The sequence below is a fragment of the Rhinolophus ferrumequinum genome, chromosome 23, assembly GCF_004115265.2.
Source record: "Rhinolophus ferrumequinum isolate MPI-CBG mRhiFer1 chromosome 23, mRhiFer1_v1.p, whole genome shotgun sequence".
Lineage (NCBI taxonomy): Eukaryota > Metazoa > Chordata > Mammalia > Chiroptera > Rhinolophidae > Rhinolophus > Rhinolophus ferrumequinum.
In genome coordinates this window covers 10171000-10187169 of record NC_046306.1, presented here as the reverse complement: position 1 = coordinate 10187169, position 16170 = coordinate 10171000, and the positions used below count along the sequence as shown (strand labels likewise).

Here is a 16170-nt window from a genome sequence, read left to right as displayed (position 1 = left end):
AACTTGCGTAATTAAACAGCTATATGGCATAATTCCATTGTACCAGCTTTTCTTTTTGCTCATTTTCTCTTTCCCTTTTTAGTAGTTTTTTAAAAAAGAAAGTAAAAAGTGTGTCATCCAGACCCACACTCTGGGTTGCCTCGCTGGGGCTAGGGCAGCCATCCTGAGACCCTCAGATTTTATTCTCACCTGCAAAGTTGTGTGTTTCAAAGAACTCTTTAATGACTAACTTAAGATTACGTCCTTTTTAGGGTACAAAGTGGGAACTCGTTTCTTCATGCTTTTTTTCCCCCATTAGATCTTGAAATGCATCAGCCAGCTGGAGCTCGCTCAGCTGATAGGAACCGGGGTGAAGACCCGCTACCTGTCTGGGTCTGGGCGTGAAAGAGAGGGGAGCCTGAAGGGCCACACGCTGGCGGGAGAAGAGTTCATGGGCCTTGGCCTGGGTAAGACACCAGGCCCCACAGCTGGCTGTCATGGATTCTCAAGTTAACCGGAATGAAATACTTCTCGTCTCATCAGGACTGTTGCGTAAACCGTCTCTTCCTTCTGTGTCAGCGGACAATCTGTTTATTAGTGGAAGTGGAAATGCTGCTTCAGCAGTCTTAATTGTGATTAAACAGTCGAGTGAATGCCCATTTTATCATAATCAGCAGGGTGCATTCCTCTTCTTTCTAGACATACAACTATACTGGGGAAGGGGTGCCATTTGCTTTAGAAAGGCTACAGCTTTAGGAGCTGCTATTGGAGTGGGTGTGTGTATCTCTAGATTTTAAAAGGTAGAGTCAGCATCTCTTCCATGTTCGTTTGGGAGACTTTCATTAAACGATATCTTTATGAAAGAATTATTTCTGGCTGTACATTGGATTGAGAGAATCTCTTGGTGGTGGTATAACACAATAATGATAGTAAATAGGGCAAACAAACATGCCAGATCACATTCTAAGTTCTCAGTTTATATATTTTTAACTCATTTAATCCTTGTACTGTTATCATCCCCATTTTATAAATAAGGAAAGTGAGGCACGGGGTGAAGTGACTTGAGCAAGGTCACACTGCAAGGAAGTGGCAGAGGTAGGTTTCAAACCCAGGCCATCTGATTGGAGAGTAGCCTCCTAGGTCCCACATACAGCTTGGAATAATGTAGTATAATGGTTAGAAGCATGGACTTTGAAAATGGGGAGCTGTCATAGCACCTACTTTTTAGGCACATGTGAGGATAACAGGAGTGAAATCCTGCAAAGCACACCGAACATTCAGCAGATGTAAGCCATTACATGTTCTAGGAGTTCTGGGTTAGTATCAGTTCATTCTAATTTGTTTTCCTTAATATAGGCACTTAATACTATAAAAATGTAAAAGACTATCAAGAAAGGAGATGGTTGGTACAAGCAAGGGAGCTTATAATAAGAATGCATTTTAAAAGCCAAGTGCCAAAACCCAAATTTAATTTTATTGTTTCATCAGTCGAGTGGGTTTTTTCCTGCAGTCATTCTCATTTGTGTCTCGTCTCTGCATATTGATGCTACAGGATACTTTGTTCTAAATACAGGGCTGTTTTTGAAGCACTGTTGATTTTGCGCATTGTGTTTCAGGTAATTTGGTGAGTGGTGGAGTGGACAAAAGACAGATGGCCAGCTTCCAGGAATCGGTTGGCGAGACCAGTTCGCAGAGTGTGGTCGTGGCTGTAGACAGGTAATGATTTTGTTCTCCAGCGAAGCTGGACTCCCCAGCGGCTTGGCATCCCCAGGTCATTACTGGCTGTGAATGATTCCTAATGTGTTTGACTGTTTTCAGTGTTGTCAGTTGCAGATCACTCAAATTAAGAAAGCTTGAAAGTGGTACACATGATCCACAACTACTAATACAAAATTCATTTGAATTTTGACATTAAATTGCATCATGACCTTTTAAAAAACTATAACTTTAACATTGTGACCAAACTATATCAGAAATAAGAGTTTTTGCTTGTGCTGATGTTTTAAATTACCTCGTTTCCTTAGTAGAGGTTCTTTTTTTAAAAATTTCAAGAAGGGCTTAGGATATAAGACATGAATGTTGACAAGTTCTTTTTCCTCAAAATCTTCCATTATTTCTGTTTACTGGAAACTAAACATACAGGAGAAATGTAGGTGTTATTTGAAGACATCCATTAGGTACCAGTGCTTAAAATGTAAATTTTCTTAAAATCAGCAAACTCCTGAAAATTACCATTGAATAATCACATACACTGCTATTCATTAAGTTAATGACCTGTCACAGTGCTGCATTAAACATAGATAGTTTTGAGATGATAGCAGTATAAAATTTTTCACGTAATTTGTATTGCTCTCTGAACAATCCTCTCGGTATTTAAACTCTTTATCAGCTTAGTTTGATTACCTTGTTTCTGTTGCTTCTCCGCCTCTAACAGAGATTATCTGCAACGTACTTTTGATGAGTTTCCCCCACTTTTTTCAGTTAGGTTTCGGCTAACAGAGCAAAATGCTTATTCTTCCAACATTTTTTTTTCCCATTTCTCTGCCTTAGCAGATAGTACACAATAGCAAGTTTGCCCAACACCTCTCTCTGTGTGCTAGTACCTTTTTTAATTTTAAATTAATTTTTAATTTACATACCATAAGATCTACTCTCAAAATGTACAATTCAGTCATTTTTAGTATATTCAGAGTTGTGCAATCATCACCACTATCTAATTTCAGAATGTTTCATCGCCCCATAAAGAAAACTGGTACTTGTTAGCAGTCACTCCCCATTTCCTCTCCAACCAGTCTCTGTCATCACTAATCTACTTTCTGTATTTATAAATTTGCCAGTTCTGGATAACGTTGAACTATCTATTTCTCCCTTTCAGTTCTATCTTTTATTGCTTCATATTTTGGGACTCTGTTATTAGATGCATATGTGTTTATAATTTTTATGTTTTCTTGACAATTATGAAATAGTCTTTGCCTGTAGTAGTGATTTTTGTTTAAGTGTATTTTGTCTGATCTTAGTACAATCACTAGTTCTTTTGGTTACTGTTCGCGTGTATATCTTTTTCCATACTTTTACTTTCAACCTATTTGTGTCTTTGAATCTAAAGTGAGTCTCTTTAGATAACCTGTAGTTGGACCGTGTTTATTTTAATTCATTCTGCCAATCTCTTCCTTTGGATTGGAGTGTTTAACCTAATTACATTTAATGTAATTGCTGATAAGGAAGGATTTATGTCTGTTGTTTTTAAATGTGTTACATCTTTTTTGTTCCCCTATTCTTTCATTATTCCTGCCGCCTTTGTGTTGAATGGATATTTTCTCATTTTCTAGCAGTTTACAACTCTGCCTTTGCCTTCTCTTCTTGCTCACATAGAACCTAAGGCCAACCAAAGATGAGAGCTTAGGGCCGTCTCGTATCTTTCCTGGGTATGTGCAAAGCCTTACACATGCGATGGCTGTCTAGGTTTGCAGGAATATGTTGGGGATTTTTAAAGTTTCCGTGGACATCTCATGCCCAGCTTTTCCTTTTGAGTTTTTGGCAAGGTCCTGGTTTCCCCTAGTTGTTTCTGCCACCTCAGGTAGCTGCAGTGTTAAACAGTTACTACTGATTGTTTTTCATAAAACCCCTTGGGAAAAGGCTATTCCCACTGAATGAGGTCTGAGTCAGGTCAAATAAAGACAAATCCTGCAAATGGGGGTTTCCAGGGTACTACCACGCAGATCAAGCAATGTCAGTTCTCGGAGAGTGGCGTTTTGGGGGAAACTCCAAGATTGTTTTGTCCTCTCTAGTGGCTGCTAGGCTGCTAGTTTCAGTTACTGTCACTTCAAAGCTGTTGGTTTTCAAGAATCCTGTGGAGCTGGGGAGAGGGTAATGGAAATAAGCTAAGTTAAAATGCCACAGTGTTCACTATTACTACTGAGGTTCAGCCATTTTTCTTGAGTAAACATTTTTACAAGCCTTTGGTAATTTCCAAATTTCAATTCTGAAAAAGTCAACTTTGGTCATTTTTTGCCAGTATTTTTGTTGCTCTTATGGAGGAGCAGCTTTTGGAGGGCCTCAGTTTGCCACTCGCACTGTCGTGACATCGTGTGCTACTTTGTTTTGACTCTCCCCCCTTCTCTTGATGTATGGCTTTCTCTTTCTATCAGTTTAGGCATTTCTGTTCTCAGCTCCGTTCATTGACCAGTTCTATACTTCTAACGCCTCATTTGTTTTAGTGAAGGTGCCAAACCTGAAGTATTTCCTTCCTGTCTTTTCTATTTGAAATCGCAACTTAGGCTTCCAAATCTAATTTTTATTTTATTATGTCTGGAATTATCTTTCTAGAATTTTTACTGGATCTACCAGACTGGATGGCAATGCAATAGGTATGTATTTGACTCACCTGTGACAGCTACAGAAGCCTCCTGTTGTGACTGTCTGACTGTTACTAACGAGGCCTCGCGTGTGTTGTTGGGTCTGGCCTGCAGTTGACTTTGTTCGTTGGCTGTGTGCCGTGTCCATGGACGAGCTGGCTTCCCCCCACCATCCCCGCATGTTCAGCTTACAGAAGATTGTGGAGATATCATACTACAACATGAATCGGATCCGACTGCAGTGGTCCCGAATATGGCATGTGATCGGAGATCACTTCAATAAGGTAACTCTTCAAATTCAAAAACCACTCCATCGATGTCCAAAAAAAACAAGCAGCTAAATCCAAAAAAGAAGTTGATCGAGAGTTTAGGTACCTGTGATTCATTTTCTCTGTGGAGTCAAGGACAGCTCAATATGCATACTTACTTATTGATAGAACTCATGGAGAAGAAATAAAAATCCAGTAGTGTTTAAAATACTTTAATATCCGATATCCAGGATGTAGGACCACAAAGATCATTAGTCACTGGGCAAACAGTGGTGTTTGAAAGCATTGCGAAATCCTGAGGTGCTTTCTGGACAACCAAAGATTAAGTTACATTTCATATAGTTTCACTATTAAATGTCACTACTTCTAATATTCTGATTCCCATTGCCACCACACTTCCGAAACCTTTGTCAAGGAAAGTAACATTTATTTTTAAATCAGAAACAAGCCAGAGACTTCTGGGTTCTGAAACTGAGAACTACTGAGAGAAGACCAAACTAAACTTCTAGAGGTTTCATTACCTACATATAGACACAGCCACACATATTTTGACCAAAAAAAAAAAAAAAATCAGAAGAATATATATGTATTACCTGTGTGTATGTATTTATCTGTCATGTTATTTGCTTCATAAGGGAAAAGTAACAACACTATTTCCTACCAAAACACAGTTCATGATTTTTTTTTAAATTTCTTAGGCCTGGAGATAAAGAGGTGTGATACAGATGCTTAAAAATAGTGTTAGTAAAAAACAGTTTTTTCAAAAAAGAGTCAGTCTCTACACTGAATAGAAGAAAATCGTGAAAAGAAGGAGCCTGCCATTGGGATACAGGACAAGCAGTAGAGTACTGATAAATGACTGGTAACACCTGCTGGTTTCTGTGGAAATCCCCCAGCAGGCCGGATTTAAAGCTAGCAGTGTGATGCCACTAAATGCAGATTAAGGAAGAGTCGGGCACCGTTGGCTCTCCTGGGCAGCTGCTGGTCTGTGCCAGGACCCCACTGATCCCAAATGAGGCATGGTCAGAGGTAGTCTTGCTTCTAACTTGATTCATCATTAATCCTAGTTCTTTGTTTACTTTGTTTCCTTATCGGCTCAAGGTAGGGTACCTCTCACCATCTGTTCAACAAAATACCTGAGTGCCTTTACCAGGAAGTGGACAGGTGAGGCCGCTGCTCTCATGGAGCTCACCCACATTTTATGAGTGAGTAACAGATGGTAAAGAGTCAGGCAGAGCTGTGTGTCAGGCCTCTCTGGAGAGTACCTGTCGTCTGAACCCTCAATGAGGAGGCAGCCGCAGAGCCTGCCCATGACCCAGGATCACTGTTTGTTGTTGAGTGAATGGTAACACTGTCATCGAAAGTGATCAGCTTACTCAGCAACCCTCTTTCCCACCATTCTGGGTAAATTCTTAGTGGACCAGTTAACATAACTGATACGAACTTGCTTGGAAAGAAAATATGAACCATTACCTTTACTGTACCTTGCATTTTTGACCAAGTCTGTGACAGCTAAGTTAGAACAAACATTGTCATTTATTCCACGGATCTTTTAGCTATAACAGCTGTGGAATCCTTTTTTTCTCTCAGAAATGATTATCCAAAAGTGTTTTGATAACCATTCCTAACTTTTCAAAGTCTAGGTTTCATGTTCAGTGAGACTTCTTTTGGGGGAAGGAACATCAGTTTGTACAAGTTATTTTCCCACCTGCGATTCTGTTGTCAAGACTCTTTACATGTCAATTCTCAGTTATCTGTGGGTCACTCAAGGGCAAGCTTGGGACATAGGCTGGCAGATAAGAATTAGACATTTCATGGTTGTCACCTTCATTATAAATGTCCGTTCCATCTAATCAGTGCAGTTAAGCACAAAGTTGTGGAAAACTCAGTTTCTCACTCTGGTGCCCTTCATTCTTTCCACCACCTCAGGAGGATATTCTCCTTCCCCTTGGGAATTGCAGCGCGTGAGAATCCTGTAGGTTTGAAGAGCTGGATGGCTGCTCGCCCTCACGGTTCTAACATGGCTCTCAGGATTTTAGCAGAGTCATTGGAACAGCCACATTTCTCTTCTAAACTGGGTCACATGTGTGTCCTAGGGTGTGCAAAGCTGCACAAAGCATGGTGTGTGTTCCTGAAGCAGGATTCCCTGAATCCTGGATTTTTAAGAAGGGAATATTCTCTTTTATTAGTCTCTAATTACATGAACACCTTAAAAAAGAATTACAGCTAAGCGTCTTTGACTGTCACCATCCCCAACAGGCCGCTCCTGAAAGCCAGTTGTTCTGATCAGTTTGCTATACATCTCTCCCGACATTTTTCTGTACACATACATATGTAGGAGCTCACAGAAGTAGAGATAATATTATCTTGGTGTGGTTTGTTATTTTAGAGAAACATAAATAGTATTTATTACATGTGTAATTTTATAATTTGCTTTTCCACTTAGCAGGGGATCGTAAAGACTTAACTATGGTCTCATATATGCGTTTGTTTTTTTAATTGTGGTAAAATATACATCACAAAATTTTCCATGTTAACCATTTATAAATGCGCAGTTCAGGAACGTGTTAAGTACATTGACGTTGTTGTACCAGAGCACTTTTCATTCTGCAATATTGAAATTCTGTCCCCAGTAAACAGCTCCCCATCTTTCCTCTCCCAGTGTCTGGCAACCACCATTCTACTTTCTGTCTGCGTGAACTTGACGACTCTAAGTACCTCATATAAGTGGAGTTGTGCAGTATTTGTCCTTTCATGACTGGCTCATTTCACTTAGCATAATATCCTCAAGGTTCCATGTTGTGGCATGTGACAGAATTCCCTCCTTTGTTTTAAGGCTGGATTCATTCTTTCTTTTTAACTGCCATATGTAATTCCATGTATATGACCGTACCGTTACATAGCCACTTTCTCATTGAAGCTTCCACTTTTATTTTTTTTTTTGAAAAAAATATTGCAGCCTGACTTTTGGTAACAATAAAAGATGTTCAGGTCAGACCACATGTCAGTAAAATTTCTCACTTGGATCAGGCTCCTGCCCAGTGATACAGCTCTCTCGGCAGGGGTTCTGCTGGGAAACATCCCCTCGCTCTGCTTTTAGGGATTCTTCCAGAGGGAGAAGTCTGAGACGCACCAGCCAAATATACACCCATAACTCCGGTCCCTGCAAATATGTGCACCATAGACAAGTACAGTTCTAAGGAAATTGAAAAGCCTCCATATTTCTGCTGAATTTTTTGAGGCTGATGTATTCATTGATAATCATTTGTTTTAGGTGACAGATGGGGCAAGTATGAAAGTCTTTACAGAGACCTCAAAGTCTTTTGACCTCTCGTGTATAGTTGGATAAAATTAAATAGCACATGGAGAATTGTTGTTTATTGGGTATAGAGTTTCAGTTTTGCAAGATAAAAAGAGTTCTGGAGATTGGCTGCAGTGCTGTGTGAATGTCTTTAACGCTACTGAACTGTGCACTTAAAAATGGTTATGATGCTACATTTTATGTTACGAGCATTTTGCCACAATTTTTAACAAATTAAATAGCACATTTTGAAAGCACTTCTAATTAAATATGCAATACTGACTTTTCATCATTAAACTTAAAATTGTGCAGGTCAGAGCCACGAAATACCATTTGTTTTCTCCTTAGGTGTGTTTTCCCAGAGCAATTTTTTTGAAGGCAGTCTGTCCATTTTTGAGGTTCAGAACCCCACATCCATATTATTGCACTGTGCCTATTTCACCTCACTTCCTGTTCCTGCTCAGGTTGGCTGTAACCCTAATGAAGACGTGGCTATCTTTGCTGTTGATTCATTAAGGCAACTTTCCATGAAGTTTCTTGAGAAGGGAGAATTAGCCAACTTCCGTTTCCAGAAAGATTTTCTGAGGCCCTTTGAGCATATCATGAAGAAAAACAGGTATGTGCATTGTTCTGAAAGACCCTTGGTCAAATTCCCCATTGGGGGCCTCCAAAGACCCCCTACCACTAACCACAGGATTAATTTTTCCCTCCCTTGTTGGTGGAAGCAAATAAAATGAACAGACTGTGCTTCGCATTTATTGTCTCTACATAAACCACACTAAGGTCTATGTGTAACCTTTCCCATAGGACAGATTACACCACTGCAACTAGTAGAAATATGTCACATGTCCTTCCTGAGGCTGGTGCTGAGGGAGGTTAGAGAAAAAGCCAGTGCCGACGCAGCCTCTGACAAGGTCAAGGATTATGTGACCCAACATGTCTGCCCCAGGGAGGTGATAAAAGACATCAGGGCAGCTATCCCTCTGCAGCAGTCACCTTCATTCATCCACTCGGCCTGTATTTATTGAAAACTGCCATCTGCTAGGTCCTATTCCCAAGCATACAGCAATAAAGGAAACAGTGAAAAACCCATTTTCGGTTGGCCCTGATTTGATCATGGTTGCAGCTGGGTGATGGTATTCATTACCCTGTCCTCTCTATTTTTATATATGTTTGAAATTTTCCATAATAAAATTAAAAAGTAAACCCCTGTTTATATTCCAGTGGGATAGATAAGTAAATGTTCAGTAAAGCAGTGGTGATCATTGCTCTAAAGAACATTAAATCCAGATAAGGGGATACGAGTAGAAGCACTCCTTTGTACAGGGCAGTGAGCTGAGATGTGTTTGGTAAAGCAGTGAGAGAAACAAGACAGGAATAGCATTGTGTGGTCTTGGGAAGAGTGTTAGGAGTAGAGGGAACAGAGAGAGCAAAAGCCTGTGGCAGGATGAGCTTGGAGCAGCAAGACGGCCGGTGCAGCTGCGGCGATTGAACAAGGCAGAAAGTCCTAGGAGATGACGTCCCAGTGGTAGCAGGTCACCGAGGTCATGTAGGAACTGACTGCCTGTGTAAACACTTTGGCTTCTCTCTGTAAGATACAGAAGCCATTGGAGGCTTTTGAGCAGAGAAGTGAAATGATGATCTGACGTATTTTAGAGAGTCATCCTGCATTTATCCGTGGAAAATAAGAAGCAATGGGATGAGTTAGGCAGCCATTATAGTCATCCAAATTTGGACCGAGGAGATAGCAGTGGGGTGCTCAGGCTCCGTGGGATTGGATTCTGCATGCATTTTGAAAGCAAAGCCTGCAGTACGTGTTGATGAATTAGCTGGCGGTCATGGTGGGGATGGATAAAAGGAAGAAATGTCAAGGATGACTTTTGGGCATAATCCTTTATGTCTTCCCCACCTGGGAAGAGTGTACTCCAGATCTGCTTGGATCACTGTTTTTAGAAAGATAATGAAAGCTCACAAGCTCAAAGGCTTTAAGCCAATGTGCACTGTTTGAGGTAGCAAAAAGAAGGGCCGCAGAAAAGTCTCCTTGACATTTGTCTCTTTCTCTTGGTGTCTGTATTTTTCACTTTACTGCTTATTTTAAGAGACCAAAATTAAGCCCGCTCCAGAATCTGGCATCACCCCTACGTTTAGCATATACACAAAAATACTTCTCCTATCTTTGGGAACACTAATGAGCATGCCTGAGGAGAGGGAGGCCTCGTGGGACAAAGCAGCGTGTTCAGGCTGCCTGGATGGCTGGTGGCGCCGATGGCGCAGAATCGCTCATCTCCTAACTCTAGGCCTTCCCTGCTTGTCCTGCTGCTGCTCACCCAGCATTGGAAGAGGGACAACATAAGCTTCGAGTCACACAGTGGCAGCCGCTCTCAGACACTGTTGGTAGAGCTGTAAATTCCTATCCCATTGTTAAAAGCGTTTTGGCACTGTGCATCAAGAACCTTAATATTTTTGTGCCCTTTGACTCAGTAAGTCTATCGAGTTCGTTCGAAATACACTAAAATGGTATGATTCACGCAGAATAGTTTTTTAAAAAGCTGAAACCACCTAAATACACACAAGTGTTAAAGTAAATCTTGGTAGAGCCACAGCATAGAATATTGTGCAGCTGTAAAAAATGTTCACAAAGTTTTTAACATTGGAAATGTTTAATAGTTTAAAGAAAAGGGCAGGTTATCGAATTGGACAGTATAACAATAAAGATAGTAATACGTGTTTCTCCTTATGAAGTACTATATCGTCACATAAAGGAATTTTTTTCTTTATGTTTTTCTACATTTTCTATAATGTTTACTGTCATCATTTATTACTTTTAACAATCAGACAAAAATCATTTTAATAAGTATATTTAGTTCTTGGCAAGAAGTCACTTTTCTCCCCATGGGGAGACAACCGTGAATTCAGTTGTATTATGTATTAGCGTCATCTAGGTTGCAATCAGTTCTCCATTATCTGCAGATGATATATTTACTTTGTGGACTTTTAGCTAATTTTTAACTCTGTTTTGACTTTCTTCTTGCCTTCTCTAACTGACCTTTCCTATTATGAGTTGGTATGGGTCCAGCAGACACACATGAATGTTATCCTAAGCCAGATGGAATGCTGGATTTTGCAAGTCAAGTCTGCAATCCCAGAGCCACTCTTAACAACTTCCAAAGTTCGTGCTATAAAAGCAATAGGTTTGTGTAGCCTTGCTTCTTGTTGTTTGTGAAATAATAGAGTTAGTTCACCCCTTAATCGTATATGTCCTAATAGGTTGCAAGATACATATGCCAATCTGTTGTAAATATCCAGGTAACATGTTAAACTTTGCAGCTGCTTAAGAAAATGGGCCATTTTTCCTATCTTTGGGTTTTGTTTTGTAATAATTAAATTTAAATATTGCATCTTAAATTAAATGTGTGTACTCCCATCCATGTGTATGTGTTTACCATACATGTATATCCCTGTCCAAAAATCTAAGAGGAGATGCACTAAGAATTTAGGAATGTTGGTTTCTGGGTAGCACTATTAAAAGTATGTTAGTCTAAAAGTTTTGGGCCAGAAAAACTGACCAACAATGGCTTAAACTACAAGGCTATGTATTGTTTATTTAACAAGTCAGAGACACGCAGTCCCATCGTGGTTCCATAGCCCAAATTGTCATCAAGGACCCATCCACAGGGTCGCATTTCATCCTTGAGCCTATTGTTTTGTGTTTATTGGACAGAGGCTCTAGCTCCAGCCATCAGGCTGTGTTCAGAATGGGAGTAAGAGGACAGGCGGCAGAGTATGCCATCTATATTCCTTTTAAGATAAAAGCAGAACCTTCCCAGAAACCTCCCTTCCCATCCCCAGGATGTTTTCTTACGTCTAATTAGTCAGAGCAGGTCATGTAGCGCCCCTAGTGGCGAGGGAGACTAGAAATTGAGGACCTGGCACAGGAGACAAGATTGCTGTGTTATCTTAGACTGTTCATGATGGTTTCCTGAGGTCGGACATCTTGCTGCCTGGATGAATTGAGAGTTCTCTTACCGAGGAGGTGATGGGGGCTGCTGGGTAAGCAGCTAACTGCCTGCCACAGTGATTGTCTTATTATTAATTTTTGTTGTTCTATCTAATTGTTTTTACCTCTAATTGTTTTCACCTCCTTTGTGAATGTGGATTATTGTGTGCTTTAAAAACTGGGTTTTTTTTAAGTGCTCCTTCTACATGATGAGCTGTGTCTATATGTCTTTCCACTGTGCAAAGTACGAATGACATGGCTGCCCCGTTCGATCCCCAGGTCTCCGACCATCCGGGACATGGTGATCCGCTGCATCGCCCAGATGGTGAGCTCCCAGGCAGCCAACATCCGCTCAGGCTGGAAGAACATCTTTGCCGTGTTCCACCAGGCTGCCTCTGATCACGACGGGAACATCGTGGAGCTGGCCTTCCAGACCACGGGCCACATCGTCAGTACGTGGCTCTCTTCCCCCCGACGTCCCATCTGCAAGTCGAAAAGAGGGACCATTTATTTCCTGTCTGTTTTACTCCCCAAAGAGGCTTCCATGTGTTAGCTGTACTGGGACACAGTAATGTCCCAGGCGGTATTGTTAGTTCATGTCATGTACACAACAACCCAATGAAGAAAATGCAGTTGACACCCGTTATTCGCAGATTCCATTTTTGTGGATTCACCACTTTCTTAAAGTTACATGTAACCCCAAAGCCAGTGCTCCTGGCGCTTCTGCGGTGTGGTCATTAGTGGACATGCACATGCGCAGAGCAGCGAAACACTTGAGTTGCCCAGGGCACACGTTCCCAGCTTGAGACTGAACAAGACAACCCTCTGATTTCTTGCTTCTGCTCCCTTCATATAAGCATACAAGTGTCCTTTCTGTGGTGTACATACAGCCACATTTTTGTCCTTTTCTTGTTGACTTCGCCATTTAAAATGGCCCTGAAGCATGGTGCTGTCCAGTAACCTGACATGCAGGAAGGCTGCAGTGTGCCTTAAGGAGAAAATACCTGTTTACATAAACTCTTTCCAGCATGAGCTATAGTACTGTCGGCCTGGCGTTCATTGTGACTGAATCAATCATGTTTTCAAATGAAGTATCTTTAAACAGAAACAAACATAAAACAAGGTTATGCGTTGACCGCCTCATGAAAATGTGGCTAGAGGTTCGCAGAAACCTAACCCCGTATTTCCCCCAGGAGCAGTGGTTCAGTATTTGCTCATTCAGTGTTCACAGCCACTTTATAGAACAAACTACCGTGGATAATAAGAAGTGATTATCCCATCGTTTTCCACTGTTTTACGGAAGAGGAAACTAAGGCATTGGAAAGTAAAGTAAAATAGAACAACTTGTCCGAGGTCACTCAGCTAGGAAGTGGTGGGCAGGATTCCCGCCAGGGAGTTCGGCCAGAGCTGGGGCAGGGTCCCTCCACTCTGGACTGGCTAGAAGTCCCTGGTCCTTCCTGTGATCATGGAACGAGATGTCTACTGGTCTTGGTCTTCATGGAAATTATAAGGCATTGGCTCAGTTTTGATCTCTGAAGTCTTTTAACTTTTTGTAAACTCCTTGCCACTCAGATTGTTCTCTTGGGTGATATTTGCAGGGTTTTGGAAACTTTTGGCTTCTAAATTGCCATTCATCTTTAGCTCACTGACCTTCTTTATCTCACCTCGTTTTCACATGATTCCATCCACAAGGTAGCAGGAGATGTGGTCTTACGGAAACAACCAGAGATTTAAGGAGTGTACTGAGCATCCGAGAATTGCAGCCAGACGTGTGCTCGTGCTCAGCTTCTGTCAGGTTGACCACTGTGGGCCGACTTCACACTCAGATCAGCATTTATATCTTGTGTAGTTCCTCAAGCTCCATTCTCAAATGGCTTAAGTTAAATGGACACCTTGGCACCTGGTGAAACTTGGTTTTCTCATGGCTTGCCCTCTCACTTCCTCAGGGACACTTCTCAGGACCTTCCTGAGGCCTTCCCTGACCACCAGTCTAAACAGCCCCTCTTCTCTCTTACCCACTCACCCCACCTGAGATTATTTTATATATGTGTTGACGGAGGTGATTATTATCTGTCTTGCCCTTTGGAACACAAGCATTGTGAGGGCAGGAAGTTTGGTCACCTCTGTGTCCCCAAAACCATACTTTGCACATAGTTGGCACTCAGATGTTCATTGAATAAATTAATATTTGGGCCTTTACATCATGGCATGGGCTAGGGAACCATTGTAGCCCAAGCTGTGGGCTAATCATTGCTGAATAATAAGAAACTGTCTTTCAGAGAATCTGACATGCTTTTCTTAGATTTGCACAAAAGTAATCATCTCGGGGGTGTATGTGTGTGTGCGCGCGCGCAATCCCCATTCTGAATCCTGTTCTTACAAAAATAAATGTGCCTTTGTCTCCCCAGCAACTACGTTCCAGCACCATTTCCCCGCAGCCATTGATTCCTTCCAGGATGCTGTGAAGTGCTTGTCGGAGTTTGCCTGCAACGCTGCTTTTCCTGACACCAGCATGGAAGCCATCCGGCTCATCCGCTTCTGCGGGAAATACGTCTCAGAGAGGCCACGGGTATGCTTTCCTTCCTCACTATTATGGGCGGTGAGGGGAAGGAGCCATGGGGCCAAAACCCTCACTCCTGGCAAGAGCTTTCCAGCATCTCTTTTAGAAACGCCTGTTTGCCCTAAGCTAGGTGTTATTTCACAGTGCTGCCGTTCCAGGGGTTACACCTTTTCTGTATTTTGTATGCATTAAATTATTTATTTTATTCATATTGAACTTTTATATGGTATCCTACAAGTTGTTTTGTAGAAGATAATATTCTACCTTTGAATTTTGGCAAAGCTGAAGAAGCTAGACATTTTTCTAGTTGAAAGAAAACAAACCTCCCTTTTAGGAAATGACATTATGCCATTGGGACATGGCTGAGAAATCCCATTTACAAATCAACGGTTGTTTTCTCCCAAAAGCATTTGGGGTTTTTCTGTTATGTCTCACCTTTCCAAAGAGTCCTGCTTGGTTTAAATGGAAGTCTCAAAACACTGAAATTGGGTGGGAATAAGCAACTAAATTATAGTGGCCTATATAGATCTCTTCTTAAACATTCTTTACAGAACTATAAACCCGTGAGATGATATGTCTGATCCCTGCAACAGCTCATTAAGATGTGGTGGTCATGAAAGCCACTTAGCTCCTGTCAGGCACCATTGTAGGTACTTTCTGTGTTGATTTACTTAATCCTCACATCAGACCAACCAGATGGGTAGTTATATCCCCATTGTGCAGGGGAGTTAACTGAAGCACAGAGAAATTGCCTAATTTTAGACAACTGGAGTTGCAAAAGAAATTCCATTACAACAGACAACACCACTTCAAGAGAGGTTACAGAGCAGAGGGCTTGATATCCCGGAGATAGGGTTTCACATCCAGACTGCGGAAAGACTGCCAGCTCCTAGCTGCATGACCTTGGGCAGCTTACTTAATCTTGTAGTACCTTGATTGACTCATCTGTAAAATGGGACCATTATTTCCACCTGCCTCAAAGGATTATTGTGAGAACTGTTAACCTGTGTAGAGCACCTTCTCAGTTCCTGGCCACAGCAAGCACCCAGTAAATAGTAGCTGCTGCTGCTATTATCTTAAGTAGGATGTATTACAGTAACATCCCAGAGAGAGCTAAGATACTGAATCATCCTGGATATTTTGCTAACACCATTTGACCTGTAGTGCTCTTCTTCATGTAACACCTCCAGCCCCAGGACTCCTGTGATCTGGCCCTCTCAACTTATTCTAAAACCCACAAAGGTCCATAGGTTCCTATGGGGCAACTGCTCCGGTGTCATTGGGACAGACTTGTCTCTAGCTCTTTGGGATTCCCCATTGCTGAATGGATGTTTTTAGGAAAGGAAATATGTGGGGCCCTACTCGTTGTATAGTTCCCTTTCAGTTCCTTCCTTTCGCTTGCGTAGTCTGCATCTGTGAGGTGACTTTCATTGTAGGTGCTACAAGAATACACAAGTGACGACATGAATGTGGCTCCTGGTGACAGAGTCTGGGTCCGAGGCTGGTTCCCCATCCTGTTTGAGCTCTCCTGCATCATTAACAGATGCAAGCTAGATGTGCGGACAAGGTAACTGTGTCCCAGGGCGGTGCCCCCTCCGTTGCCGAGTGAGTCTCAGTCACCTGCTCACCTGACCCCATGCTCTCACACTCTCTGCTCTGCTCTTCTCTTCCCCCACCTCATTCTCTGTCCTGTGCCTGGCTTTGTTCCT

At 41.7% G+C, this 16170-nt stretch overlaps 1 protein-coding gene across 1 annotated transcript in view; it reads left to right on the top strand.

Annotated features, from left to right (window-relative positions):
- ARFGEF2 (ADP ribosylation factor guanine nucleotide exchange factor 2) overlaps window positions 1–16170 on the top strand; it is an 81875-nt gene that overhangs the window by 46663 nt on the left and 19042 nt on the right. The window contains exons 22-29 of the mRNA XM_033094622.1: window positions 299–446; window positions 1596–1695; window positions 4306–4346; window positions 4449–4618; window positions 8369–8520; window positions 12181–12353; window positions 14310–14470; window positions 15898–16028. Of these exons, the coding sequence (XP_032950513.1) occupies window positions 299–446; window positions 1596–1695; window positions 4306–4346; window positions 4449–4618; window positions 8369–8520; window positions 12181–12353; window positions 14310–14470; window positions 15898–16028 (1076 nt within the window). The remainder of the gene's footprint in view (window positions 1–298; window positions 447–1595; window positions 1696–4305; window positions 4347–4448; window positions 4619–8368; window positions 8521–12180; window positions 12354–14309; window positions 14471–15897; window positions 16029–16170) is intronic.